The 27692-nt window shown below is 47.1% G+C and overlaps 1 protein-coding gene across 2 annotated transcripts; it reads left to right on the top strand.

The window, feature by feature from the left end:
* Positions 1–7619: 7619 nt before the first annotated feature.
* LOC149326855 (uncharacterized) lies at positions 7620–27295 on the top strand. Of its 2 annotated transcripts, none has more exons than XM_089562921.1 (6): positions 7620–9205; positions 10107–10185; positions 10757–10831; positions 17516–17646; positions 23237–23345; positions 27223–27295. In XM_089562921.1, exons 1-6 carry the CDS (start codon positions 9190–9192, stop codon positions 27230–27232), a joined length of 420 nt encoding a protein of 139 aa, XP_089419047.1. In that variant the 5' UTR covers positions 7620–9189; the 3' UTR covers positions 27233–27295. The 2 variants fall into 2 exon arrangements, with proteins under 2 accessions (XP_089419047.1, XP_089419046.1); XM_089562920.1 differs by having other exon boundaries at positions 10104–10185.
* Positions 27296–27692: the final 397 nt, after the last annotated feature.

The following is a 27692-nucleotide window of genomic DNA, read 5'->3' as shown; positions in this document are numbered from 1 at the left end:
GCTGGTGAAGACGCTGCCATTGTCGCAGTGGATCTCAGAAGGGAACCCGACGCGTGCGAACATTGAGAGCAGAGCGTCCACGACCTGGGAAGAATTTAGCTCCTTAAGTGGTACCGCCTCCGGGAACTTGGTCGCGACGCACAGGGCCGTCAGAACATACCTACACCCGTTCGTTGATTCTGGCAGAGGACCTACAATATCAATTACCAGTCGCCGAAAAGGTTCTGTTATGACTGGCACTAACTTCATCGGCGCCTTCCACTTGTCAGTGGATTTGCCCACTCTCTGGCAGGTCTCGCAAGATCGCACGAATTGTTCGACATCCTTCCAACAATACGGCCAATAAAACTCCTGAGCCAATCTAGCCTTGGTCTTTTTTAAGCCAAGATGCCCTGCCCACGCATTTTCGTGCGCGAGTTCCAGTAACTGACAGCGATATTTTCGAGGGATCAAAATCTGCTCATATTTGCGTCCCTGCTTATCGGTGTAGCAGCGATACAATAAGCCAGATCTCTCGTAAAATGAAACCCTCTTTTTCTCCACTCCCAGTTTGACGCTCTTCATCAGATCGGCTATTGAGCAATCTTGCTGCTGCTCGCGAATGAGCGTTTCCTTTTCAACTGCGGCCAGCTCCTGCCAGCCGGCAGAAACCGGAGCGAGTATGGAGCCCGCGTCGCCTAACTTCGGCGTCGTGTCTAGATCGCGGCTAGCAGTGCACGTATCACTCTCAGTCTCGTCCAAACCACGCTCTCCCAAGCCAGTCTCCGAGCTCTGCATCTCCCGTGTCTGCCCGCCACTCAAGTTACCTTGATCGCTCCGCGTGCCGCACCGCTGTTCGTTCACCGACTCAAAGTCCAGTTCCCTCGACAGTTGGCGCGCTTTGGATCGCGTGAGGGCCATGTACGCCACGTCGGCAAAGAATGATTTGCCCTGATCCTTCAGCATCTGCTCCGAGCTATTTGAGAACAGGTAGGGAAAGTGCTCCGGAAGGACGGCAGACACAGCGGCTTCTGTGTTAAGTTTTCCAAACTCTCCTTCAATGATGACCGCTGCGATCGGTAAGCAGACACTCTCATCCTCGGCCACTTGCCGTATCCAAGCGAATTCTCCTGTAAAGTCACTAGAGGAGACGAAATACGGGTGGACGACGTCCATAGTTGCTGCCGAGTACCGAAGTGCTCTGCACTTCTTGCCGTTTACTTTAATTTCCTGCATGTATGGCTCCAACAGTCGCATGTTTTTGCTTGTTTCCCGTATCGTTGCAAAAGCAACTTTCTCTTGGCAGTTCGCCGCGATGTGCCCTTGCTTTTTGCAGTTGTAGCAGATTAACGGCTTCCGTTTTTCAAAAGAACGCGTCGCATCGTTTCGCTGCTTGGGACCATCGCTAGCATTCTGAGATGCATTCTGCCCTTCCTTCGCAGTTTCTTTGGTAAGGGACTCGTCTTTCCGAAACTCGCGACGCTTGATTTGCTTCCGTTCGTCGGGCTTCCTTGAAAACCCGTCTCTCTTATCTGCTTTTTCTACACGCACTGCCCTGCTGTGCAAGCTGCGCCGGAGGTAATACTCTCCAGCTAATTCTGCTGCCTTGTCTAGCTTAACCTCCTTTAGCCTATCTTGCAGCCAGAGCTTGACATCCTCATCAATGCAACGGTAGAACTGTTCTAACGCGATGCATTCGACGACTTTATCGCGGTCGTCGTAAACCTCTTCGCCTTTCAGCCATTCAACCAGGTCGGCTTTTAGACGAAACGCGAAGTCAACATGTGACTCCCTGCCCTTCTGTGCATACCGGAACCTCTGCCGGAAAGCTTCGGGCGACAGTTTGTACTTTCGCAATAGCGCCTCCTTCACATCACTGTAGCTCTCAAACGCCTCTTTCGATAAGCAAGTTATCACGTCAGATGCCTCCCCGGGAAGCAAGGCTAACAGATTCTGTGCCCAGAGGGATCGCTCAATGTCATTCCGTTCGCACACATGCTCAAATTTAACGAGGTATTTAGCCATATCCTCGCCGACTACAAAGGGCGGCAGTTGGTCGCGTATTTTTGGAGCGTTAGAGGGAACCGTCGTAGAAGCAAGACTGGGCGCTGGCGAGGTTTTTCGGAGCTCCAGCTCTTTCATTTTAACCTCGTGCTCTCTAAGCGCCTGGCGCTCCCGCATCTCCTCCTCGCGACGTTCATTTTCTCTCTTTTCCTCCCGTTCACGCATTTCATTGATATCAGCCCAGGCCTCTTCGGCCTCCTCAGCCGTCACGTCCGCAGTCCTCATGACCTCAAGGATCGCTTTCTTTCTTTTTGTTGAGCCCAAATCAATGCCCAACTCCTCACAAATTTGGAGAAGTTCTTTAACCTTGTAACTCTCCATCGTTCACACTGCCTCTTGCTGTTTGCCCTTTTAGAAACTACTTGCCGTACACTACTATATCGCTACTAGTTCGGTACGCGCAAGAATTTCACACACTGCCTTGTTTACCCCTTCAGCATCCCTTGGTTTTCAAAACACTCTTCCTAGGCTTGAAACACACAAGGTTAACGCAATGCTACACCAATTCTTTCTCTAAGCTACTATAACCTGTGTTAGAGAAAGTCTGGCGTTTGAGGAAAACTTCAGGCACTCACCGCGCCGAGGTAGCCGATGTCGGTCGATCCCATAGCTGCCATCCAATGTTGTGCCATAGAGGTGGTCCCGTTGCGCTCGCCACCCGTTTCGTGACTGAGCGTTGCCAACTCTCTTAGCGGTAGCGAAGACTCCGAGTCAGGCGTCGGTGAGACTAAGAAAATGCTTTATACATTATGTACAGGGCATAATATAGTTCAACATCGGCACGGGGGCCGAGAGCTATACAACGCGACTGTTCTCGCACAGCGACGATCAGCGAGACACCAGCACGTCACACCATCCGACTCCACTCGTGAGCAGCACTCGACTCACGGTGGGTCGGTCACTCGGTCACTCCGTCACACACCTCCAAGCTGCAGCGTTGGGGCTTTTATAGCCTGAGGAACGGTGGCCCCTCAGAACTGGCCAATCCAAAGGCAGCACTCGACGGCAGTCCGAAAGGACCAATCAGCGATCGCGCGGGCCAACCGCTTCAAATTTTGCCGCGCGCGGTGGCGTCCGGGAGAGAAGGAATCTGGCGCCTCGCTGTCTGGCCTCTTGCGACAGGTCCAGGCGTGTTGCTTGCAGATGCTTCTCCTAGGACTCCGCTGCCGTACGGCGCAGCATCGTGGCTTGTCAGGGAGCGTTAGGGCGCGTGCGTTTCGGCGCAGCACCAGGGCTTGTCAAAAGGGACGCTCGCAGGAGAAAGTTAGCGGCCGGCAGAATTGGAATCCGGGCGGGTTTCCCGGCATGACAGGCCGGATCCTGCTCCGCGGATCCGCGAAGCAGGATCCGGCCGGATCCGCGAAGTGTCGACAATGTTGGAAGTAATGCTGCCCCATGATGGCCGCGACCCCGACGTTGGAGCCGAGGAGCTCACGCTTCGCGCAGAAGAAGCTCGACAACTTGCAAGAGTGCGCATCCTGAACCAACAAGACCGTGACGCCCGACGTTACAACCGCCGCCACAGACTGATGACGTTCGCCCCGGACGACAAAGTGTGGGTATGGACCCCCATTCGACGCCGTGGTCTTTCCGAAAAACTGCTCAAGCAGTATTTCGGCCCCTACCGAGTTCTCCGTCAGCTAAGCGACGTAACCTATGAAGTTCTCCCGGATGGGGCTTCCCGGACTACTCGCCGTCAGCAGAGACCAGAGATTGTTCATGTAGTGCGGATTAAGCCCTATTTTTCGCGAGACATTCAGTGACTAAGTGCTGTGCGTTACTCTGTTTTTTTTTGTTTCTTTCTCCCTATTTTCTTGTTAAAGCATCGGGCCGATGCTCTTTCCGAGAGGGAGGGTAATGCCGCATCTACAACAATAGCCGCTCGGCGGCTCTTCGGCACGCAGCTCGTGCGCCACGCTGTTCGCTGCTGAAGAAGACGAAACTGGACGTTCCATCCCGGCCGTCTCGGTGTGCGCTGGCATCATCTCGGTGCTGGCGTTCCTCTGCCGTCTGGACGCGGCGCTACCTGTACCAACTGCTACGTGACAATATCTTGCCATTGTGTGCTAATTTTCTGGAATATACGAAAGTAATTATCTCATAAGAAACACTGTCTAGCGCTCCCGAAATAAAAGAAAAAATGTGTTCAGCAATGTTATCACGCATGATTAATACGTGCGACGCAATTCTTAGAAGCATATCTCAGCTCACGAGCCTCTGCAGAAAAAAGTTCCTAGCTGAGTGTACGCATATCCCTAAGCACCCCGACGCGGTGGCTCAGTGGTTACGGCGCTCGGCTGCTGACCCGAAAGACGCGGGTTCGGTCCCGGCCGCCGCAGCCGAATTACGATGGAGGCGAATTTCTAGAGGCACGTGTACTGTGCGATGTGAGTGCACGTTAAAGAACCCCAGGTGGTCGAAATTTCCGGAGCCCTTCACTACGGCGTCCTTCATAGCCCCAGTTGCTTCGGGACATTAAACCGCAATAAACCAAACCAGCATATTCCTAAGTGTTTTAAGGCTGCCAAGCTAAGTACCTGCCCTATTACGCGATTACGCTTGTAGGCCGGGCACAAAAATAAAGTAATCAACCCGATGAAAACGCACGACAGAATTTACTGTCGCGTATCTGTCGCGCGACAAACTTTTATGTCGCGCGACAAGCTCTCTTGTAGTGCATTGTGTCGTGCGACAGGAGCTCGTGTCGTTGGTTCTTTCGCGCGACAAAGGTGTTTGTAGTGGGTTCTTCCGCACGACAGTCATCATTCCTGTATTTTGTAGTGCGCAGAAGGTGCCTGTCGCAGGATTTGTCGCGCGACAGGTTTCTGTCGCGGGTGCTGTCGTGTGACAGAGAGAGTCGTGCCGCGCGACAGGGCCTGCGTGCCTCGACAGAGTTGCCTGTCGCGGGTTTAGTCGCGCGACACTACAGCCTGTCGAGGTATCTGTCTTGCGACAGATACCTGTCGTGGGACTGTCTTGCGACAGATACCTGTCGCGGGTTCTGTCTTGGGACAAATATCTGTCGAGGCAAGTGTCGTGTTACAGATTGCAGTCGATGGTAATTGTGGTTTTCTACAGAAATCTCGAAATTCTGTAGCGCCATCGTGTGATAGGGATAGGCAGACATTCACCAATTTCGTGTTAAATCGCTTCCACTTTGGCGAGCCACGAAGACGATGCGAGTTGCTTTGTTCGATTGGCGACGATCATCGAGGGAATTAAATGAAGTGTTAATTCACAAACGCGACTCGAGTTTGCAACTCGCTTCCCTAGACCTAGCTACCGGCCACACGAAAATTGGCGGGGAGGAGAGGCGCCGCTCGCAATCAATCTTCCCTTCAGTTCGCACATGACAGTGTGAGCGAAAGAAGACCATGCTCAAGAGAAAGCATATGCACCAGCGATAATGCTAGCGGCGCCTGTGAATGAGGCAGTGCTTGCGGTAGTGGCATGCTGCGAGCCACGCGAGCGTCTTCATTCGAGTCGGCGCGAGCATGACGAATGGCGCTACCGAAGGCTGCTGTGACCTGTGCGTCTCGCAGTGTAACATACTGTACCCACTACCACATGCGGAGAAAAAGCTAAGGTCACAAATACGCGTCGCTTAACGACACGTAATAGAGTAACCTGATGGCGAAAAAGCTGGAAGATTACTCGCAGTAATCGTCCTGCTATCAGAAAGGCAGCATGTATGTTACGCACGCATGACCTGTTGCCTGTATAAATGATCAAGGCGACTCCCATATCAAGTTTCCACGTTTCAGTTTTTAGCCGCGCATGCTGCAAGATCATCATAAAATATGAAAAAAATATATATATTTTTACGACTTCGCTCATTGCTTCCACTGAAAATTTCATGACTGTGACGCAACCATCTCGCTAAATATAGAGAACAGCGTACGAAGCCTAAGGCCCAGTACAGCCTTGAGCGTCTTTGAACACGGACGCCTAAAAAGGGCGCGTGCGTGGACCGTTGCGTCGCGCCTTCGCTGTAATTTCCCGGAGGAACAAGAACCCGATTATTTGTCAGTCGACGTGGCGTTACCCCGCGGCGCCAAGGATTGGGTGGCGAGTTCTGCGACATGAAGTCGCGCCGCAAGAATTCGGTCAGTGAGTGACTTCCCCATGAGGATGTATTTGTTCGGGGATCACCCTCCGTGACCAAGGGGCTTAATTAACTCGCGCGAAATCTGCGACTGGATCCCTACTGTAAACGTGCGTTTAATGCCCATTCACACTTGCAATAGCAAAGGGCATGCGACCAGCAGTCGCTTGCGATCGGGCAGCAGCTCCACGACACTTCCTCATACCTACAAGAGTGACCTGCAGCTCGCCTGCTCGTTTGAATCTCACGTGAAATGAGAAGTCTTGGAACTGACGTCAGTCGATCGCGCGCTTTGGTTCAGTCTCCTGCGCCCTCGCGCTTCGTCCTCTAGAGTGTTCTGGTCCCTCACGCTCGGTCCACTAAAGTGTTCCTTACTATTAACAGTGTGCTATGACAACCTGAGCGAAGAGTAGAATGTCGGGGCGGTTTTGACGTGCGCCACTGCCATGCAAGCGTAAGGGCGCTCTTCTCGGGACCGGCCTGCCAGCCTGGATGCCGGCGTCAGAAAAATTCACTGGTATTTTTTGTTCACGTCCATGGGATAGAGGATCGTTAGCCAATATCGAGTTGTTGGTAGAAGCGATAACAGCAAAACAAATTTTCTCCCACAGCCGCTTCTGCTGCCCATTGCAGCTCGCCTGGCCTCTGCTAGCTCAGCTCCTGAAGGGGTCACAGAAACCGCGGGCTTATTTCACTATGACGCGGCGCTCACAGTAAAACGGTGGCGAGGGTAACACCTCAGTGCTAGCCAGTTCCGAATCGCACTCAGCTTAGGCGTCGATGTGCAATCGGCTAAGCTTAGCGACGACAAGGGTAGCTAGAGAGCAGCGCGCAGTTCGTCGGCCGGCGGGGCGGCGTCGTTGCCGAACGCTCGGCCATAGAGTAACATAAAAGTAAAGAGCGGACACTCGGGCCCTTTCGCGGCCGAGTTCGGCGCTTCCCCGTTTCCGCCAGATGGCACTGAACGTGCAAATAAAAAAAAGAAAAAGAGTATGGTCTTGGCATATCTTGGCTTCCTTCTGCGGAGTGACTGATGCGCTCATTGTCACCCTGACAGAATGCACGTAGTAGGTTCACTGCCGCTTGCCAAGCGCACGCGATGCGTGGCATAACGCCTTTGCGGCTTGTGGGTGACGTGTTCGCCGCGGCGTCCAGGCAAGCGATCAAAGCCAAACGCTTTTGACGAGCGTTGAACGTCGAAACCTGGATAATCGTTGCGTGCTCCGTAATCGTCACGCTGGTGGCCGGCTGCTCAGCTGGGCAATGTGACACCGCCTCCTCCGCGAGAGTGGAGAACGCACAAGACGCAATGAAAGTAAAGCCTCCAAGATTCCTGATATTGTTTATCATCTCTGAGGCCAGTGCGTTTCCCCGGGTCCGCTAGGTGCGCTGTGCACAAAAGTCGGCCGCTGGGGCCTACGGGAGTGTCCGCTCTTTACTTCTATATTACTCTATGGCTCGGCTCGCTCAATGATTGGCTCAGTAGCTTGCGAACTGAGCAGGCAAGGCTGGAAAATCGAGCAGCGAGCGTCTGTCCTGCGACTGAGCGAGACTTTATTCTCACGTTTGCAGCATAGGTGAACAAATTTAGCACACATATATGCATCGAATATCTGCATGCTGCCTTACGGCGTTTATTAAGCTCGTCCTCGACGTCACCGTTAGCGCGGAAACCGCGCATATCTTTATTTCACTACGAGACATGCTCACAGTACAACGTACGGTGAAGAGAGTAGCACCTCAGCGCTAGCCAGTTCGAAAGCACTCTCAGCTCTAGCATCGATATGAAACCTGCTAGGCTTTTTAGCGACGAATACGACATCCAGGGAGCAGCGCAAACTTCGTCGCTCGGCGCGCTCGCGGGCAGTGTCATTGCTGAAAGCTCGGCTCCCTCAATGCTCAGCAACATGCGACTTGGGCTCGCAAGGCTGGAAAACTGAGCAGCTAGCGGCTGGACTGCGACTGAGCCCTCGTTTGCAGCACAGGTAAACAACTTTTAGCGCACATACGCTTGGAATACCGGCTTCGTTGCGGCCACCTTAAGGTGATTCTTACGCTCGTCATCGACGCCATCGTCACCGCTCGTGACGCACTGGCTGAGAACTACAATTCTAGTGCGTGCTAAAACAAGCTGCTCGTATTTCTCGGAACAATCTGAACTCGAAAACACAGTTGCTTCTATCGGCTTCCATGTGGGCTCTTGCTCAATTGTGAAAGTACACGCGCGAACAAGATGCGGCGAGTGCGAGCCGCTGTTGCGTATCAGCTAAAGTGTGACGCAACTATCGGCGTAGTTTCGTAAAGCAGTTGATATCAAAGTAATCCGCTTCTACGGGTCACAGTTAAGCTCTCAGTTTCATGTAAATCTCCGTCGAGCATGCCCGCGTCAGTCAAAGTAATGCATCGCAGCTGCTCTCAGTCCTACCGCTCACGTCCAACATATCCTTGATATGCACCAGCTTGAGATACGGTGCATTTCTTTGCCCTTTTTGTCGCAATTAGGAGATTTTAGCTGGCAGCAAACGAAATTTCATTCCGTCAACAGCGTCGTCTGCGCCGTCGTCTGCTCCGTCGTCTGCTAGGACATCCGGGGCACCCTGGGTGATGGGATCACAGGATCGCAGCTTCTACAAAAGTCAAGTCAACAAAAGTATTTAAAAGTGCTTTAGTGTTCACACTTAATAAAAAAATCAAGGTTATTTTTATTCTAAACATAATTTAAATATTAGTAGTAAAAAAGCGCATTTTAGTTGCAGTTTTTCAACGACGCAAAAACAAGGGCAAAGCCGCTTCCGCCGGCGCCATGGCATGCGTGCGTTGTTTCACGTTTTGTGTTATTTGGCTTTTCATGGCATTGTTTGAGTGTTTGTGCGGCGGACATGTGTGAAGAACAGAAGCGCGTTTTGGAAGCCAACGACGAGTATTACGCCCAGTCAACATCGGTGTGTTTGGACGGGCAAAGCCATGAAGAAAGGCAGCGCTACGACGCCTTGTCACCTGGAAAGGCAATGAAGACGACGGCGTGGTTTTACTAAGCCTGGATGAGCTGCATGATCGGTGAGTCCCGTCAACGCTTCTTTATTACTGATCTGTATTCGCACGCGTTATTAGTGTGCGGCTATATAGGGATGGCAGTGGAGACAGTCTGCGTGCGGTTGCCTCAGCTATAATGCGTTGCCAGAAAAGCACGGGCGTATAGCCTGCGTGATAAGTGTTGCTTCATAGTCTATTTCTGCGTTTAGTACTCAGGTGCCGTGGTAAATAAAAATGCCACCAGAGATCACAGCAGAGTTATGCGGTCGCTTGGCAGCGCTGCGAAAAACTACAATGTTTACTACATTCAACTGGCATGGATTTGTACAGCGTAGAAGACGACGATCAGTGCCGCGGGTGAGAGCGCTTTTGCGTGGACAGCTGACAACAGGCAAGGGAACTGACAACGGGCGATTTTGCTCGCGGCTGGTACCCATCGGGTGGATTTGTGCTATTTAGAAGATTATTATGAGCGGCAGTGCTGCGCGATGAAGCACTCGCGCTAGGCGAACTGCGAATAGACGCCGGATGGTTTTGCTCGGTGTTGGTGCTCATCGGATCAGTGCTTACTTCTTAATATTCGTCATGCAAATTATTTTGAAGACAGTGATCGCATGTGGAAGGCTGGCGCATATGTACTAGTCATTTGTAAACTTTTTATCTGTGCTTCCCCATTGGAACAGAATTTGGCAATATTATGTCAGTTAGGTCGTTCTTGTGTCTTCCCTGAACTGTAGGCGTCCATGCTTCCTCTCCTTCAGGGCACTGAACTGTTGGGGATGCAACTGCACACTTATTTGGGATTTCAAGCTTTTTGCTGTATGCCTCGCTTATGCGGCCCGCTTTCAGGTCGTTCGCAATTGGTGATGGTTTGTTATTCATTTTCACTTTCTCTTATTTATTCTTGGTTGACTGCCGGCAGCAGTTCTCCGCGCTCGGAACTGTTCCCAGGCACGGAACCCTACCCACAGACCTCCCTGCACCTCACTCACCAGTGTTCTTCGGTATTTTTTTTTTGCTTTTGCCCCTACTTGCATTACCACTCGACAAATGTTTTGCTGTTTTTATTTGTGTGCAATTTGTTAAATGCACTACTAATTTTCGTATCATGCTCAGTTGTGACGTGAGATATCGGGCTCCTTGGTATTGAATGCATGTCTTTTGCATTTTCTCTTCTCATTTATGCAAGGTAAACTGGTCGACTGGGTGCTATGTTCAATTTAAGAATACATTAGACGCTAGTGCAAGGCACCCTAATAGTAATTAACTAAAGCCTGCGCATGCTATATTCGAATAGTTGGGCTCTTTTCATCATGCATAAGAATAAAGCGGTATTCCAGCCAGCTCATCTTTCAGTGTGGTTATGACAGTCATGTAAATGTACTCAAAGAATGTGTATGGGTGTTTCACATACAATCTCCTTATTTATTTTGTCATGGGCCACCTCATTGCTTTTTGTGTTCCTATATTAATACCTCATTTTAGTTTCTGAAGCAGTCGACAGTTTGTTTTGTTGTCATTCATGACATTGTCACTGGCACTGACAGCTGTTGGTCGGGGCGTATTTATCTGCAGTTGCCAGCTGCCAGCATCTGCTGGGCCATGCGTGCTTCCTGCCTTCAGCTGTGCCATCCCTCCAAGCCATTCATGGTAATTTTCTTTTTCAGTTACGCATACCTTACCTGCCTGTTTTGAAAAATATTTTCAACATAGGCTCACTGCTGTGTTTAAAAATGCATGCAGAACTCTACATGCACTTTAAAGCAGTACCTCAGCTTATTACATGAACTGCAAATTTGTACGAAATATAGCCGCTCATGTAGCTCTTGACACTGCGCTGTTATTATAAAGTTGAGCCTGCTTCAGGTGCAGTGACTATTCCACACCTGTTGCCTTTTATGCATGTGTGTCCTCTGAAAGGGCCAAAATGTTTGTTTATCTTTTAAAAACGTTGTGCTGTACAATAATACTTTAATGGTATTTCTTGCTTGTACACTGAAATGTCAGTCAGTAAAGTAACATTGTATGATGACACCAAATCTTGCGTGGCATAGCATCCTTACAGCGTACTTGGCAAGCTCCTGTCAGCGCAGATGTATTGCTGGTTTATTGCTGTGGCATGTGGTTATACTGTACAGTTTGTACCTCTACGTTCTTGAAAGTATCCTTGAAAAATTTAAAATTGGTTTTTGAGCCAAGGAAGTGACAGAGTAACTGTCTCACATCTTGATAGGCACCTGAACAATGATGCAAGGGAAGGGATAAAGGAGGGAGTTAAAGAAGAAAAGAGGTGCCGTAGCAGAGGGCTGCAGAATAATTTTGGCCACCTGGGGATCTTTATCCTGCACTGACATCAAACAGCATGCAGTTTAGCCTGTGTTCACTTGGGCCCGCATAAAAAAAAACGAGCAGACCTTCTTAGAACTAACATTTCATTGCACCAGCTACTTTGTAGTTTTGACTGCAGTGACCTGAAATCAACGGTTGTTTACTTTGCACAACCCACATACCCTGAACAAGATGTGATGATGCTAGACGGGGTGACCCTCTCTGCATAGCAGCAGGTTGGTTCAGGAAATGCGAAGACTCATGGAGAACCGCTCAGTTATATTTGATTTCATGTTATTGTAGTATTAATGGTGAGTTGTAGTATAAGTGATGAATTCTTGCAAATGATTGAGGACATCAATACTCAGTGTGAAAATGAGAGCTAAATCAATACTTAATAATCAGGAAAGAGGCCTTTTTATGAAATGCAGTAAGGTACTGGAAGTCGAAACAGAATACACCTCGGCCAGGTCATGCACAGATATAGAGCATTTGAAAGAAATGGTTGGGAGAATAAGAAAGGGGTTTATTGCCTTAGGCATGCACTCAGAAGTTACGAGCAGCACCTTGCAGTATGCTCAAAAAGAAATTTTAAACTGCTTTGCCTTTGCTAAGCTGTCGGGAAAAGTGGGGTACTTTACAAAGGGCTTAAAATTGAAAACAGTGCGGTGAACCACTCAGGAAAATCATAGGGTTAATGATAAGAGATTGGGAGAAAACTGAGTTGGTTGGAAATAAATGCGAATTAAAATCTGAGCGGGAATCATAAATGGACATAGGCAGGACATACATTTTTTAAAGAAGCTGGCTATCCTTCTGGATAGTGGAGCGGTTACTCACAGCAGGAAATTGTGCTCTTCTTGCTTTCATTTTATGGACATATGCTTTGTGTCTTACATCTCTTGGCCTGCCATAGGCAGCATATGCTCATAATAAATTTTTACCTGTCTAATTATGTGGCACAGGGAGAATTGAACTATATAACCTCATCAATGCACACCCTCTCTGAAGTGAACTTTGTCAGCCCCGTCAGTCACCACATTGATGCATGTCACCCCAAATGGGAGCCGTCATGGTGGCTGAGTGGTTATTGTGCTTGGCTGCTGACCCGGAAGAGGCAGGTTCGATTCCAGCCAGTTTTGATTCCAGCTGTACTAGTCTCATTTCAATGGAGACGAAATGCTAGAGGCCCAGGTACCGTGTGATGTCAGCACACCTAAAGAATTTTCCAGTCCTCTACAATAGCGCCCTGTATAGCCTGCGCCGCTTTGTGGCATTAAACCCTTTAAAACCAAGTAAAGTAATGGATACATCATTTCCAAAAATTGTTTAAATTTATTATTTTCTAAACATTAACAATTTTCTGCACCTGTTTTCCTTCGTCTTTCCCTCTTATTTCCTCCCTCATGCTGAGTAACAGGTCAGTGATTTTAAGTAAATATTTTGTTCATTTCATTAGCAAAGTTTCTCTGTCTCTCTCTATTGCTTTGCTTTTTGTATCTGCAGTATAGTATTATGCAGAAATATGTCAAGATTAGATCCAAGAGATATGGCCTAGATTTTAAGTTCTATAGTCAACCACACATTACTTATTACGCTATCAAGGCTTTTTTTGGCATGTGCTACCTGGTACAGAACTGATGTGGCCTACAGCGGTAAATATTGTTTTAATGTGCATAAATTGAATAGGAAGGCAAATTTCCCATTTGACTATGTAAATAGATTGTGCAATCATGTGCTCACAAAGCTCATAAACTTTTCCGTTTCCAAAACTTTCTGTAAAAGGCACTGACTCACTGAAATACACTACAGTTACTTTTGCCTAATCCTTGATATTATTTACTGAAGATTGGTTGGAGGAAAAGTCCACTGAGCTCGAATGAGTGCACGGCAGCTTGTCTTTGTCCAAAGTACAGTACAACCTCGATAATTCGAACTCGGTTAATTCGAAATCCCGGATAATTCGAAGGTTTTCTGCGGTCCCGTATTTTCCAATGTAAATTTGGCCGGATAATTCGAACAGGCGGCCTGCGCCAGCCCGGTTAATTCGAAAATTTGGACTGCTATGCGGCAATGCCTGATCCATGTTTCGCCGCAAACCCGCCGAAACGACGGCCCTACGGAGCCGCGAGGCAAAGCCACATAGTAATGGTGATGATTTATAGGCGAAGCGCACCAGCCGGAGCACTCTCTGCACAAAAATCGGTCCACAGTGCGCCTCGCGCACCGCCGAAACACGCGCCTGCAGAGGAGAAGACGTGCTTCACTGCAACGCGGCGGGCATACCGGTTTTTATCACGTGACCTCGCCCCCATTCCATCCCTTGGTGTGCTTCGCCCACTCTTCCCCCGTGCCTCCGACGCTGCAAGTACGCCGCCACCACCGCCGCGCAGGTCTCGCCTGCGCCATTTCTTTGTGTTGTGCGCTGTGGTTAGGGGTCGGCTACTGTGCCGTTTTTTTGGGCGGGACTGTGCAGAAGTGCTATCTTTGTGACCGTAGCAGTGAAGAAATGCCAAAGTACAAGACTTTAACGCTGCAGCAGAAGTTCTGCTTGATCCAGGAAGCAGGCAAGAGCGCTTGTTCGAAGACTGAGTTGGCCAAAAGGCATGGCGTGCCCCTCTCGACGTTGTCCACAATATTGAGCAACGAGTCAAAAATACTAGAGGCTTACGGCAAGACATATTCTTCGAAGCGGTCACGAGTGCGGGCTCCCATGTATCAAGATGTGGAAGCTGCTCTGCTTCGCTGGCTGCAGAAAGCAAACGCTGCCCACCTTCCCGTCAGTGGAACGCTACTGCGGGAGAAGGCCAACGACCTAGCTCTACAACTTGGGCACGAGGAATTTAAGTGCAGTAATGGATGGTTTTGCCGTTTTAAAGAACGCAATAATTTAACCTTTCTGACCGTCTGTGGTGAGAGCGGCAGCACTAACGAGAGCGTTGTCGAGGATTGGAGAAACCACACATTGGCGCCGCTGCTTAGAGAGTACGGTGCAGACGACGTTTACAACCTTGACGAGGCTGCACTTTTTTATAAGATGCTGCCAACAAAAACATTCTCAGTGAAGAACACCGCCATCAAGGGTAGAAAACAGGCCAAGGACAGGATTACTGTGCTGTTCGGCGCAAACATGTGCGGTAAACACAAGCTGCCGCTACTGGTCGTCGGGAAGACGGGGAAGCCTCGCTGCTTCAAAAATGCGCGGCTGCCGCCAAAGGATGAAGGAGCTAGACACCGCAGCGGACACGGGACAGAGAAAGAAGACGACACAGGGCGGTGTCGCCTGTGTCGTCTTCTTTCTCTGTCCCGTGTCCGCTGCGGTGTCTAGCTCCTTCATGTCTCACCAACTGGCCTACACATCTACCCGCCAAAGGATGAACTCGTCTACAGGCACAATAAGAAAGCCTGGATGACAGGTGCAATATTTGAAGAGTACGTGCGGCAACTTGACCGCAAGTTCGCGGCCACGGGCAGGAATGTATTATTTGTCGTCGACAACTGCCCGGCACATGGCGACATCCCACATCTCCAGGCCATCAGGATGGTATTTTTACCTCCGAACACCACTGCGATCTCACAGCCGATGGACCAAGGCGTCATTCACCACACTAGGAAGATTTATCGGTACCACCTGCTCAAGCGCATGCTCCTTTGCTACGACAATGGCAAGGAGTACTCCATCGACCTCCTCGGAGCCATATGCCTCATGGTGTACGCTTGGAAACAAGTGGAGCCCACAGTGATCAGGCGGTGTTTTGAACACGCTGGTTTTGCCAGTGAAAGCACTGTTGATGCCGATGCAGACCACACATGTACTACTACTCTTGACGAAGAAGGAGCAGAGTATTGCGACCGCATCAATGCGCTCTGCGCAGAGGATGAGTCCAACGCAGTTGGCTTCGCCGAGTATACCAACTTTGAGAGCGAAGAGCAGACTGGCTACTCTGACTTGGAGAGTGAGATCACTGCTGGTACGAACATGCGCGATGACAGTGACGATAGCGACGACGACACCGACGAGCCTCCCCGAGCACCTGCTCTTGGTGAAGTTATCGGATCGCTGAACGTTATCCGCAGTTTTGTTGAGTGCCGCGGTGGAAGTTCAGAGATGTTTCGTCTATTTGACCAACTCGAGAGCATGACCTTAGGAGCCGCAAACTACCGGACGCGGCAAACCAGCATCTCTGATTACTTTCAGTAGTAATTCAAAATATGCCGAATAAAGGTAACACGTTCCTGCAACGAATTTTTTGCCTAAGTCTTATTTCTTGGTGTGTTCTGTTAATTCGAAAACCCGCTTAATTCGAAGATTTCTCGCGGTCCCGATGACTTCGAATTAACGAGGTTGTACTGTATTTGGAGAATAATGAATTTTGTTACCTGGCAGAGATAAAGCAAGGATGGCAGTGTTTTGTAATGTCCACAGGGCATTCTTCCAAAACCCAGTATGCATGTAATTCCTTCATTTTGTGCAACATAAAATGTCTTCCCTTTACACTCATGGTTGAAACAAAATGCTGAATACTTCACCACTCAAAAAATGAAGGCCATTGTGCTGCTCTACCAAATATCAGGCTGCAGCGGTTGTTGCGAGGCAAATCACCAGGTTGTCATCATCATCAGTCTAACACCCAATGCAGGGCAGAGGCCTCTCCCATGTCTCTCCAATTAACCCTGTCCTTCGCCAGTTGTGGCCACCGTATCCCCACAAACTTCTTAATCTCATCCGCCCGCCTAACTTTCTGCTGCCCCCTGCTACGTTTGCCTTCTCTTGGAATCCACCCTATCACTCTTAAGGACCACTGGTTATCTTGCCTTTGCATTACATCTCCTGCCCAAGCCCATTTCTTCCAAATAACCCACGTTTTTTTCACACCTATTTGTCAGGCTCCGCGTTTTTTTCTCACCTATTCGTCAAGCTGCAAGCCACTTGCACGCTCTACAAACCTATTTAAAGTACATTATCCAGCATTGTTGGCATGGAGTGTGTAGTGCTAAAACAAAAAATAATACAATAGCTGATGATCTGCTAGAGCAACAGAATTCCAAGAGTTTGAGAAGGGCAGTGGGAGAACTAGCAAGGCGGGATAGCGAAATTCGACAAGCAGTGGACAGGGATCATGCAACTTGTAGAGGACAGGCAAATTGGAGACTTGTGGAAGGGGCTGTAGTCTTGAGTGCGCCTAGCCGGCCTTGTGATGCATTGTATAGGGCCCTTTGTTTTTGAGTAAAACTGGTTTCTGATTGTTGCATTCCAGAAAGATTCATCAAGATTGGGTTAAACCCAAGTTTCGCGTACAAATGTGCCTGTAAGAAAGTGTAGATTGATAATGCATGAAGCTAAAGAACCACTGGAGAGTAGTGGATACGTCTCGTATTTCTTCATAGCTATATTGTTTAAACAGTGCTGGCTATTTTAATTCCTTTTTAATGCTTATTGCTTGTCAAGTTGCATAAAATTTTAGGATAAATTGAAAACTGCAGGTAGGTTTAATTACAATAATTATACCCGTATTTCTGAAGCTCTATTCGAAGAGAGGTCCACATTTTGTGTGCATGCTTTGAATTTGATTATTTTCACACTGCAAAATGGAGGACAGGTCTGCTGTGAGAGTTTTTTTTGCAATGAAGCGAGAGCAAGTGGTGCGGAATGCTTGTTACTGTGTCGCCCTGCCAATATTTCTAGAACCCCTGGGACCACTGAGCTTGTGAGTATCTATGACTCAAAAGGTCGGAGCTGATTGCCCATTCCGTGGTTGTCTGTATTAACCGGTGCAAGGCCAAGGGCTCATAGCTAACAAGCATATGACACCATAGAACTAGATGCAGTCAGGCTGGGACTGTGCAGTATGTCAGTGTCAACGAGGTCGTGATAAACGAGGTTTACTCTGCGAAGCTAGTGTGAAATAATAATTGTTCTTATGGAAAATATCGTTTTTTCTTAGTCATTGCAGCAATACAAGCATATCAAATCTGATATCTCTCACTCATCCCTCTATGTTTCAGTTTCAAGGGACCAAGAGTTGCGTGGAAGTCGTGCAAGCCACAAAGTTGCGTGCGGCTTGAGCCAGCAATCAGGAGCAGGCTGGGAATTTGCGAATTGCCAGTGGTATTCGCTCAGTCAAGCAGGCTTTACGGTAAGTACAGTGTTTTCGCCATAGTATTTCTTTGAAAAGTACGCATTGAGCTTGAATAGGACAAGCTGTCGGTCTAGTTGGTCTGATCCTTTGTGGTTGACAGAGCTTAGAAACACAGACTGTGGTCAGAAAGAAAAAATATGAGGGCACAGGTGCTGACTACAGATTTATTCCAGAATCACCGAAACACTGCATATATAACCAAAACACAGGCGCCAACAGGTGGCAATTTTATGCACTCGTGGCAACAATAAGTGATATGGCCAATAGTGGGAAAACAACACAAACTAGAAACAGAAACCAAGACTATAGAGCAGGGAAGGATGAAACCATAACAAGGTTAAAGGAATAGTTTTAAGCAAGTCATTTTTAAGACCACCAGCACGTGAAACAGTGGAACGGTTTGACCAAAATTTTCAAGTACTGGTCTGATAACACGGAACTGAAACACTACACGCAAACACAGATCAAGGGCAGTGAAATAAAAGTAAAATGGCAAGAAAAAACATGCCGTGAAAAGAAAATGGTGATTGGGCAAGCAAACAAGAATTGGTCTACAAAGGTGAAGTGAGCTAAAAAACTGAAAGAATAAAGGGCGAATAAATGCACATGAGCAACAAAGGTGAAGCCAAGAATTAACATGGCTACAGGAGGAAGATGAGCTACTGTAAAAACGAGAGAGATAAAATATCAAAATATGAAATTCAATTAGTATTAAAGATAAAAGCAAACAAAAACGCGAAAATAGAGGAGTTGGCAGAAAAGTCAAGGCATGCAAGATGTTTTTAAAACCAGGGCTAGGTCAAACATCCTGAAGAAAGGCAATCTTTTTTTCTGAGGGTGTTCTTGCCCATTAATCCTCGAGCCTCAAAATCCCGGCGGCTCCCACCAGTTCGTCATGTCGGCTTATTCTGGTGCTTTTTTAACACAATGGCACTTTTTCGAACATGGGTGGCATGGCTTTTTTCGGTCACAGTTTTGGCAATGGACTTGCAGATTTAGGACGTGCTTGTAGGCCAGTTGGTTGGAAATCGTTAGAAAAACCGCAAAACAGAATGGGACAAAGGCAGGCAAAACACAAGGCGGTACGACAACTGAACATTTATTGAAGAAATGAGTGCTCATATGGATCAGTTGCGCATGTAATCTGCAAACAATCATTGCAAAAACAACCTAGGGAGGGAAACAAATTCCAATTCTTTCTGAAAAATGGACACAGAAGGCGTGCTATCCCACCTATCTGGCTTCGACCTCAGGATGGCAACAGCCTTGAGAATTTCTTTCCAACTGGCCCTTTATTCATCCAATAATAATGTGCAGTTCAGTTTAGGTTAACAGCCTTTACAACTGGGACAGTGGACAGGCAGGCAAGGTCGTCCGGGCCTACGCAAGGAATGCTAATACTCTTGCAAGGGAGTGTTTCACCATCTACCAATTTGGCCGGTATAAAATCGACCACAGCCGAGAGGAATCGTGTACACCACCCCCGTTGCACATGGCATGAGGCATTCAAAAAGTACCGCCAACGGGCATGTTGTACGAGATTCCCCTCAGCTGTGGCCAGTTTTATATCGTCCAAAGTGGTAGATGTTTACACATTTGTTTGCAAGAGTATGCGTGTTCCTTGAGTAGACCCGGAGGCATTTGCCGTCCCACTCACTGTCTCATTGTAGACTGCTATCCCAAACTGAACTGCACACAGATTATTGGATGAAGAAAGAAGCAGTTGGAAAGAGAAATTGTCGAGGCTGTTGCCATCTTGAGGTCAGAGCCAGATAAGTGTGTCAGCACGCCTACTGTGTTCATTTTTCAGGAAAATTAGCGTTTCTGTCTGTGTTTCCCCCGGTTGTTTTTGTTTCATTTTTGAGCAGGTGATTGTCATATTTGCTCAGCTCTATGGTTGCCATTGAATTTTTTTGCCTCTTTACGATTGTTTGCAGATTACACACGTGACTTGTCTATATAAGCACTGCTGTTCAATAAATTTTCAGTTGTCAGTACGGCCTTGTGTTGTCACCTGCCTCTGTGTGATAGTTTTGTGGTTTTGCTCTTTCCGACTGGCAGATTCCCGAGATGTACCCGATAAATCAATCTTATGCTCCCTTATCCTTTCATTGATGCCAATGTATACCTTGCCGCAAGACAAAAGGATTGATTAAATGCCCTCCGCGCATGGCGCTAAGGGTTTTCTGTGCTGCGTGGTGCAGCGTCTTTTTTTTTTCATTTAGGATTCCGCAACTGCAATAGGTGCTAGGGGGTCAGAAAAGGCAATGTGTACTCCTGCTTTGTCTCCGATTTTCTTAAGGTTCTGTGAAATTTACCTTTAGAAAATTCGAGAGATAGAGTAGATGCTTTTTTTGCTGCCGCCCCCCCCCCCCATCACCTATCACACCTCTCTAGGATCGTCAATGAAAAAGAAAAAAGAAACAGGCTGCACTGCATTGCACAGAAACCCTTAGTGGCATGCACAAGAAGTACTTTCTCAATCCCTTTTTCTTGCTGCAAGGTATACATTGGCATCAATGGAAGGCTAAGAGAGCATTACACTGATTTATTGGGTACATCTCTTAGGTACCTGCAAGTCCACTGCTGATAATGGGACGCAAAAAAGCCATGCTGCCCAAAGTTCGAGAAATCCACTGTGTTAATAGAGCCCTGTAATAAGCTGACTCAATGCAATGGTGGAAGCCGCAGAGATTTTCAGGCTCCGGGGTGAATGTAAAGAACACGCTTGGTTTTACTCGGAGGATTGCCTTTCTTTGTGGACGTACTTGATCTAGCCCTGGTTCTACATGTGTGTTACATGCCTTGCCTCTTCTGCCAACTTCCCTCTTTTGGTGTTTTTCCTTGATTTTTGCCTTCATACTGGTTATTGAATTTCACTTTTTTATATTTTATCTCTCGGCTTCACTGTACGTCATCTTCCACTTTTAACCATCTTAATTGTTGGCTTCACCTTTGTGGCTTCACCTTTGTGGCTCATGCGCGTTTTTATTCCCCTTTTATCCTTTTAATTTTTAGCACACTTCACCTTCGCTTGTTGCTTAATTCTCGTTTGCTTACCCAATCGCCATTTTGCTTCTATTGCGTGTTTTTTCTTGCCATTTCTCCTTCATTTTTTTTTTCACTGCGCTTGGTCTGTGTTTGTGTATAAGGTTTTTTAGTTCCATTTTATCAGACCAGTTCTCAAATATTCTTTCGGTCAAACCTATCCACTGTTGGCAGTCTTTTAAAAATGACTTGCTTATAAATTTTTCTCTCACCTTGTTCTGGTTTTATCCTGTGCTGTGTCCTCTGGTTTTTGCTTCTAGCTTTTGTTGTTTTTCCACTACTTCTCATACCACTTCTTGTTACCACGAGTGCATAAATCGCTGCGTGTTGGTGCCTGTGGTGTGGGTATTTATGCAGTATGTCGGCAGTTCTGGAAAAAGTTTTAAGTTCAGTGCCTGTGCCATCATCTTTTTTGTTTCTGTCCCTTGTCTGTATGTCTGAGTGCTGTCAACCACAATCGGTGCATTGAGCTGACTGCTCTTCAGCTACCCATGTGTATGCAATGAAGTGGCTTCAAGAATAATGTACACAAAAAAATTGATTGCTTAAAATTTCTGGCATGTTTTTTAGGAAAACATTTGGCATTTAAAGGGCTAAGAGTGCTCTGAAAATCTAAAAATTATGTGCTTCTTGGGGCCTTTCCTCAAATTTCACATCACCTTGTAGCGTGATGCAAGACGTTCAAGTTGTTACCCACAGTTTACTTTTTTGTTGCCCACTTATTGGCTGCCACCTTCTTTGGGAGGCAGTGTCATGGGGTTTGGGAGACAATCTGATTCCTGTGTGTTGGCTGAAGCTGTCTAAGCTTTTGGATGTGGGGAGCAGGTTCACGGTGCCAACTTTTGGCTGTAACTACAGTTTGGCCATGACTGTTAGTCCTTTTCTGTGATGCAGTGTCATTTATGTAATGCATAATTTGATGATGAAGCAGTCTCAGGGGTTGCGGTGCTCAGCTGTTGACTTCAAAGACACAGGATCGATCCTGGCCGCGGCAGTCGCATTCTGATGGAGACAAAATGCTGGAAGCTTGTGTACTGTGCGATGTCAGTGCACGTGAAAGAACCCCATGTGGATGAAATTATCAGAGCCCTTCACTATGGCATCCCTCATAGCCTGAGTCACTTGGGACATTAAACCCCGAAAATCCAAACCCATTTTGGTACTTCTCAGCTTCGCCGCTGGCCTCTGCAGGTCAGCGAAACCTCCCACAAGTTGACGAACGGCAGTTTTTACACCATTCGTAAATGCCTACATAGACGCTACATCATTGGTGGCAAAGGTTGCCAGATGTGCAAGCGTTTCCGGTAGTTTTTCTCTGTTGCTTTCGTCAGGCAGCTTGCAAAAGATGTTTTACTAGGCTAATAAACGGTGAGGTTCTTTGTGTTCTTAAGGTGGTGCAGCGTGATAAAACAGACACTTAATAGCCATGCCATGCTTTTTTGTAGCCAAAGGCAATTTTTCGCCTTATTCTCATCATCATTTGCCTTTCATGCTTCCTCGAGGGACGGCAGTTGGAAGAAGGTCTCTAGAGCAGCTCCTTGTCTGAAGAAATGCCGAGTGGCATTCTTCAATCCTAACTGCCCATCAAATGGAAGAGCAGTTGTTTTCTCCACTCCACAGAGTGGAGACGGAGTATCGAGTTGAGGCACACTTCTGAATTCGGCGGTTAGCCTTTCATAGGCAAGCAGATATGTTAATCTTCCAGTTAAACACCAAATCCTCCTCATTCCTCATCAGTGCACACACTGTGTAAGGAACTTTGTCACTCCATTTGTCACCACTTTGATGTATGCCATCCCTAATTCAGGGGCTGTATAATTTTTGAAATTTTGTTGAAATTGCTTGAAAACCTTTGCAATTTCCTGCACCTCTCTTTTTCCCCCAAGTCCCAAACCTACGCAGAGTGCAAGTGGGTTTTTAAACTCCAGCTAAATTTTGTTATTCATCAAAGGGCTTTTCTCTCTACTGCTTTGCTGGGTGTATCTGAAGTATAATATTATGCACCAGTGTGTGAAGCTTTGCTCCCAGAGCTATTAGCCCGAGGTAGTAATTTTAGAGCATTGCGTTGCGTTCTCAGCCTGGTTGCGTTTTGAGCCTGAGTTGTGCTGATTCCACGGATAGAACCCAAGTTGGCAGCCTCCAATGCAGCAGTGTATCCCAGTAGTTGCCATGGGAGCCGAGGTGGTTAGATAATGGAATAAAATAATAGCAGGTGGCAGTGTGATGCTCGAGCACCACAGCGCGAAACTAAACTATATCGATCAGTATATGTATATCTGTCTGGCAGGCATTAAAGTCTGGCTGCTTAGTCACGACATTCCTGTAAAATTAGTGGGTGAACCGTTTGGCATGAATGTACCAGATGGTGTCATACGATTCAGCCTGTCGTGCAGCATAAACTTACTAGTTAAGTTAGAGCCTTTCTTGCAGCACGGATTCGAACTGACAACCTATGTTAGGTGTATTAATGCTCATTATTCGATCTGCTCATTTTTTATATTCAACCACACTAACATTACTTATTACCCCATCTGTGCAGATTCCTTCTGGCACTATTTGAAGCTGAAGGGTTGCTCGGCTGAGGATCTCCAAAAGTACCACAAGAAGGGGACGCGCTACCTGGCACAGAAGTGCTGTGGCCTGCGGCGGTAAATATCTGTTCAAGCCAATAGTCTCTTGTTATATGCATGAATAGATTGGGTAAGCTCATGTGCTTACAAAACTCGTAACTTGACTGTATTTCCTAACTGTCTGTATGGTACACTTAGGCACTGGAATAACCTGCAAATCGCACTGGAATTTGCCTACTATAGTGAGATACTGCTTTACCCAAGTTCTGCTTAAGGATAGTCTGCTACTGAGATGACGCACAGAAGATAATATTTATGAACCAGACTGTTAACAGCACTTATGGACCACATTAGCAGACTGTTCTGAGACCGCACGCAGCCAGGCTTTTCAGCGTGGAAGAGGCGGCTTTGGACAAGGCAGGCGAGCGCTCTGTTCCTGCACATTAAGTAGATGTCGGATGAATCTCGAAAAAATATGAACGACGCGCCAGGAATATGACTACTACAACCCTTCGGAGATGCGCAGTGCACAGTATACGGCCATGCCAGCGACATGTCTTTCTGTTCAAACTTTCTCTAAAACCGCTGTCACTACGCAGAAGCAGGTAGCAGTATCTGTACTAAGAATGTCTTAGTGAAGCAGCGCAACTGCACAAGGCCAAGGGAAGAAGGGGACAAAAACAGCGCTGAACTGACAACAAATGTTTATTCCGGATGCTAACAGCATATATATACTCTTTTGCACCTTAGAAAAAACAAAGAAACAGAGAGCAGCAGAAAGTATCAATCCCAGTCATTATGCGCATCAGCTGTATCGCGTGTACATCGATCATTTGAAATCAGGAAGTTGTGCTCTTTCACCGAGATGGCAACGGAAGGAGTGCTGATACAATTCGCACCCAGCTTCATGATCTCAGATGCCTCAATAATCTCTCGTGTAAGCTTATCCTTGTGTTTGGTAACAACTTGGCTGTTTTTGAATTCTGGGTAACATGAACAGTCACGACAGTGAGTACCTATGTGGCGGGCCGCGTTCTTGACATTGTTTGCGTGCTCTTTAAGTCTTTCATTAAGACACCGGCCAGTTTGGCCGATGTATGACCCACCACACTTCAACGGGACTGAGTACACCACGTTGTCTTGGCATGGCACATACTTCATCCTGTGGTTTTTCTTGCAATTATGACCAGATTCCGATCTTTTATCCGGGCGATTAACTCTCGCACACAAGCCACTCAGTCTGACAGGAGCCGAAAAAACAACATCTACTCCTGCCTTTTTGCCTATTCTCTTCAAATTGTGGGACACAACATGAACATAAGGTATTACTGCCAGATTTTTTTGCTTGGAATGGGGGACAGCTTTGCCCTCCTTCAGCTTTTTCAATATCCCTTCTGCTACTGATGCCAGAATATGAAGGGGGTATTTTGCGTCTGTTAGCCTATCAACCTGATTGGAGAAACTAAATTCAAACTTGTGTGGGCAGGATTTTTGCATGGCATTTTGAAAGCATGACGCCACAATGCCTCTTTTAACAAGCTTCGAATGGGCTGAGCTGTATGGAAGTAAGGGCTTTTTACCCCTAGGATCAAATGCCCAGCATACATGGAAATCAGTAAAATATAAGGTCAGAACAAGGAACTTAATGCGATCATTCACAGCCACTTCATGCGTAATTTCCAGCGGCGAAAGCACTTCACAGAATATCGCGCACAGGTCATTCACTTCCGCAGCGAAGCTAGCCGGGTCACAATCTAGTAAAATTAGGTAATCATCTACATATCGGAACACTCTTGCAACTGTTGAGCTCATGAGTGATTGTTCGAGTGCCCTGTCAAGCTTAGCAAGGAACATGTCACTTAGCAATGGAGCGATGCAAGATCCTATGCAGATCCCATTCTTTTGAATAAAAACAGTTCAAAAGAATGGGATCTGCATAGGATCTTGCATCGCTCCATTGCTAAGTGACATGTTCCTTGCTAAGCTTGACAGGGCACTCGAACAATCACTCATGAGCTCAACAGTTGCAAGAGTGTTCCGATATGTAGATGATTACCTAATTTTACTAGATTGTGACCCGGCTAGCTTCGCTGCGGAAGTGAATGACCTGTGCGCGATATTCTGTGAAGTGCTTTCGCCGCTGGAAATTACGCATGAAGTGACTGTGAATGATCGCATTAAGTTCCTTGATCTGACCTTATATTTTACTGATTTCCATGTATGCTGGGCATTTGATCCTAGGGGTAAAAAGCCCTTCCATACAGCTCAGCCCATTCGAAGCTTGTTAAAAGAGGCATTGTGGCATCATGCTTTCAAAATGCCATGCAAAAATCCTGCCCACACAAGTTTGAATTTAGTTTCTCCAATCAGGTTGATAGGCTAACAGACGCAAAATACCCCCTTCATATTCTGGCATCAGTAGCAGAAGGGATATTGAAAAAGCTGGAGGAGGGCAAAGCTGTCCCCCATTCCAAGCAAAAAAATCTGGCAGTAATACATTATGTTCATGTTGTGTCCCACAATTTGAAGAGAATAGGCAAAAAGGCTGGAGTAGATGTTGTTTTTTCGGCTCCTGTCAGACTGAGTGGCTTGTGTGCGAGAGTTAATCGCCCGGATAAAAGATCGGAATCTGGTCATAATTGCAAGAAAAACCACAGGGTGAAGTATGTGCCATGCCAAGACAACGTGGTGTACTCAGTCCCGTTGAAGTGTGGTGGGTCATACATCGGCCAAACTGGCCGGTGTCTTAGTGAAAGACTTAAAGAGCACGCAAACAATGTCAAGAACGTGGCCCGCCACATAGGTACTCACTGTCGTGACTGTTCATGTTACCCAGAATTCAAAAACAGCCAAGTTGTTACCAAACACAAGGATAAGCTTACACGAGAGATTATTGAGGCATCTGAGATCATGAAGCTGGGTGTGAATTGTATCAGCACTCCTTCCGTTGCCATCTCGGTCAAAGAGCACAACTTCCTGATTTCAAATGATCGATGTGCACGCGATACAGCTGCAGGCGCACAATGACTGGGATTGATACTTTCTGCTGCTCTCTGTTTCTTTGTTTTTTCTAAGGTGCAAAAGAGTATATATATGCTGTTAGCATCCGGAATAAACATTTGTTGTCAGTTCAGCGCTGTTCGTCCCCTTCTTCCCTTGGCCTTGTGCCGTTGCGCTGCTTCACTAAGATATGTCAGACCAACTTGCCCACCAGTTCAGGTTGTACTAAGAATTCGTATCTTAAAGGAAAAAAGAAAGCGCAATGTCCACCTTTGGCACGATTTCTGCAGTGATGTGCGTTCTGCCGGCTGACAGTACACCACTTGCTTGGTGTTGTAGGCCTAACATGTGCTTTACTCAAGGTGTAGCGAGAAGCGCTTTTGAACTAGCCACCAGCGATCACAGAAATGTCTACTCTTTTTACCGCCTCTACAATAACTTTATGGTGGTATGAACGTGCAGTTTTTATTCCCGCAACGTCTTCGTAAGTGAAGCGCGTGGAAAAACGGGCCAGGCGGACCGCCTCGCACTGATAGATGCGGGTTGCATGCACGGACTCATTCTGAGCCGTTGGCAGAACAGTCATTACAGGCCATGATGCACTTGGTCACACGTTGCATGCACGTCTGCATCTTGATTTCTATCTGGAAACAGCTTGGTTGACGTCACTTCTGTCAGTAAAGTGCTCTGCATGCCAATGTCTCTCCCATTCCGGACGGTTCCTGCCAGCCATCGTATGAAGCGGCGTGTGCATATTCTTCAGTTGTATAATTGAGGCTTTAATGCATTATTCCTATGGGTTTACGTCGGGCCCGTGCCAATTTGATTTTAAATGTGGATCGTTGCATGAAAGGGGAATGCATAATCAAGATTCCACTGTATGACTTTTGTAACATTTGCATGCATTTGTTGTGTATGCATACTATATATATCACTGTTCTTTTTCTTCACCTAGGACAGTCTGAACAAGAGAGACCTGCTGAAGAAAAATTCTGTATATATGTAAATAAATAGTCGATTTGCTCCAAGTGAGGTGTTTTTATACCTGGCTGTATGGCAGGAATGCATCGAATGTTCAGAGTCAGACTGCTGCTCTGTAGCTGCATATTAATTGACAAATAAAGCGTACTTGCTAATGACTACAGGAATACAACACACTACACAAATGCACTACAGAAGGCAGACTACAGAGATACGACACTACAGAATTACGTCACTACAGAAGACAGACTACAGAAATACTACACTACAGAAAGACTACAGAAGACAGACTACAGAAATACTACACTACAGAAGACAGACTACAGAAGTACTACACTACAGACTACAGAGGACAGACTACAGAAATACTACATGCCCAAAATACGACAGACTACAGAAGTTTTCTGTCGTAAATCCCTGTAGTGCGTTTTGACTGGGAAGGGC

This window comes from Amblyomma mixtum, chromosome 10, assembly GCF_055824585.1.
Source record: "Amblyomma mixtum isolate Tamu chromosome 10, ASM5582458v1, whole genome shotgun sequence".
Classification (NCBI taxonomy): domain Eukaryota; kingdom Metazoa; phylum Arthropoda; class Arachnida; order Ixodida; family Ixodidae; genus Amblyomma; species Amblyomma mixtum.
Note: the sequence above shows the minus strand (reverse complement) of the source record. Positions and strands in the feature narration are given on the sequence as shown.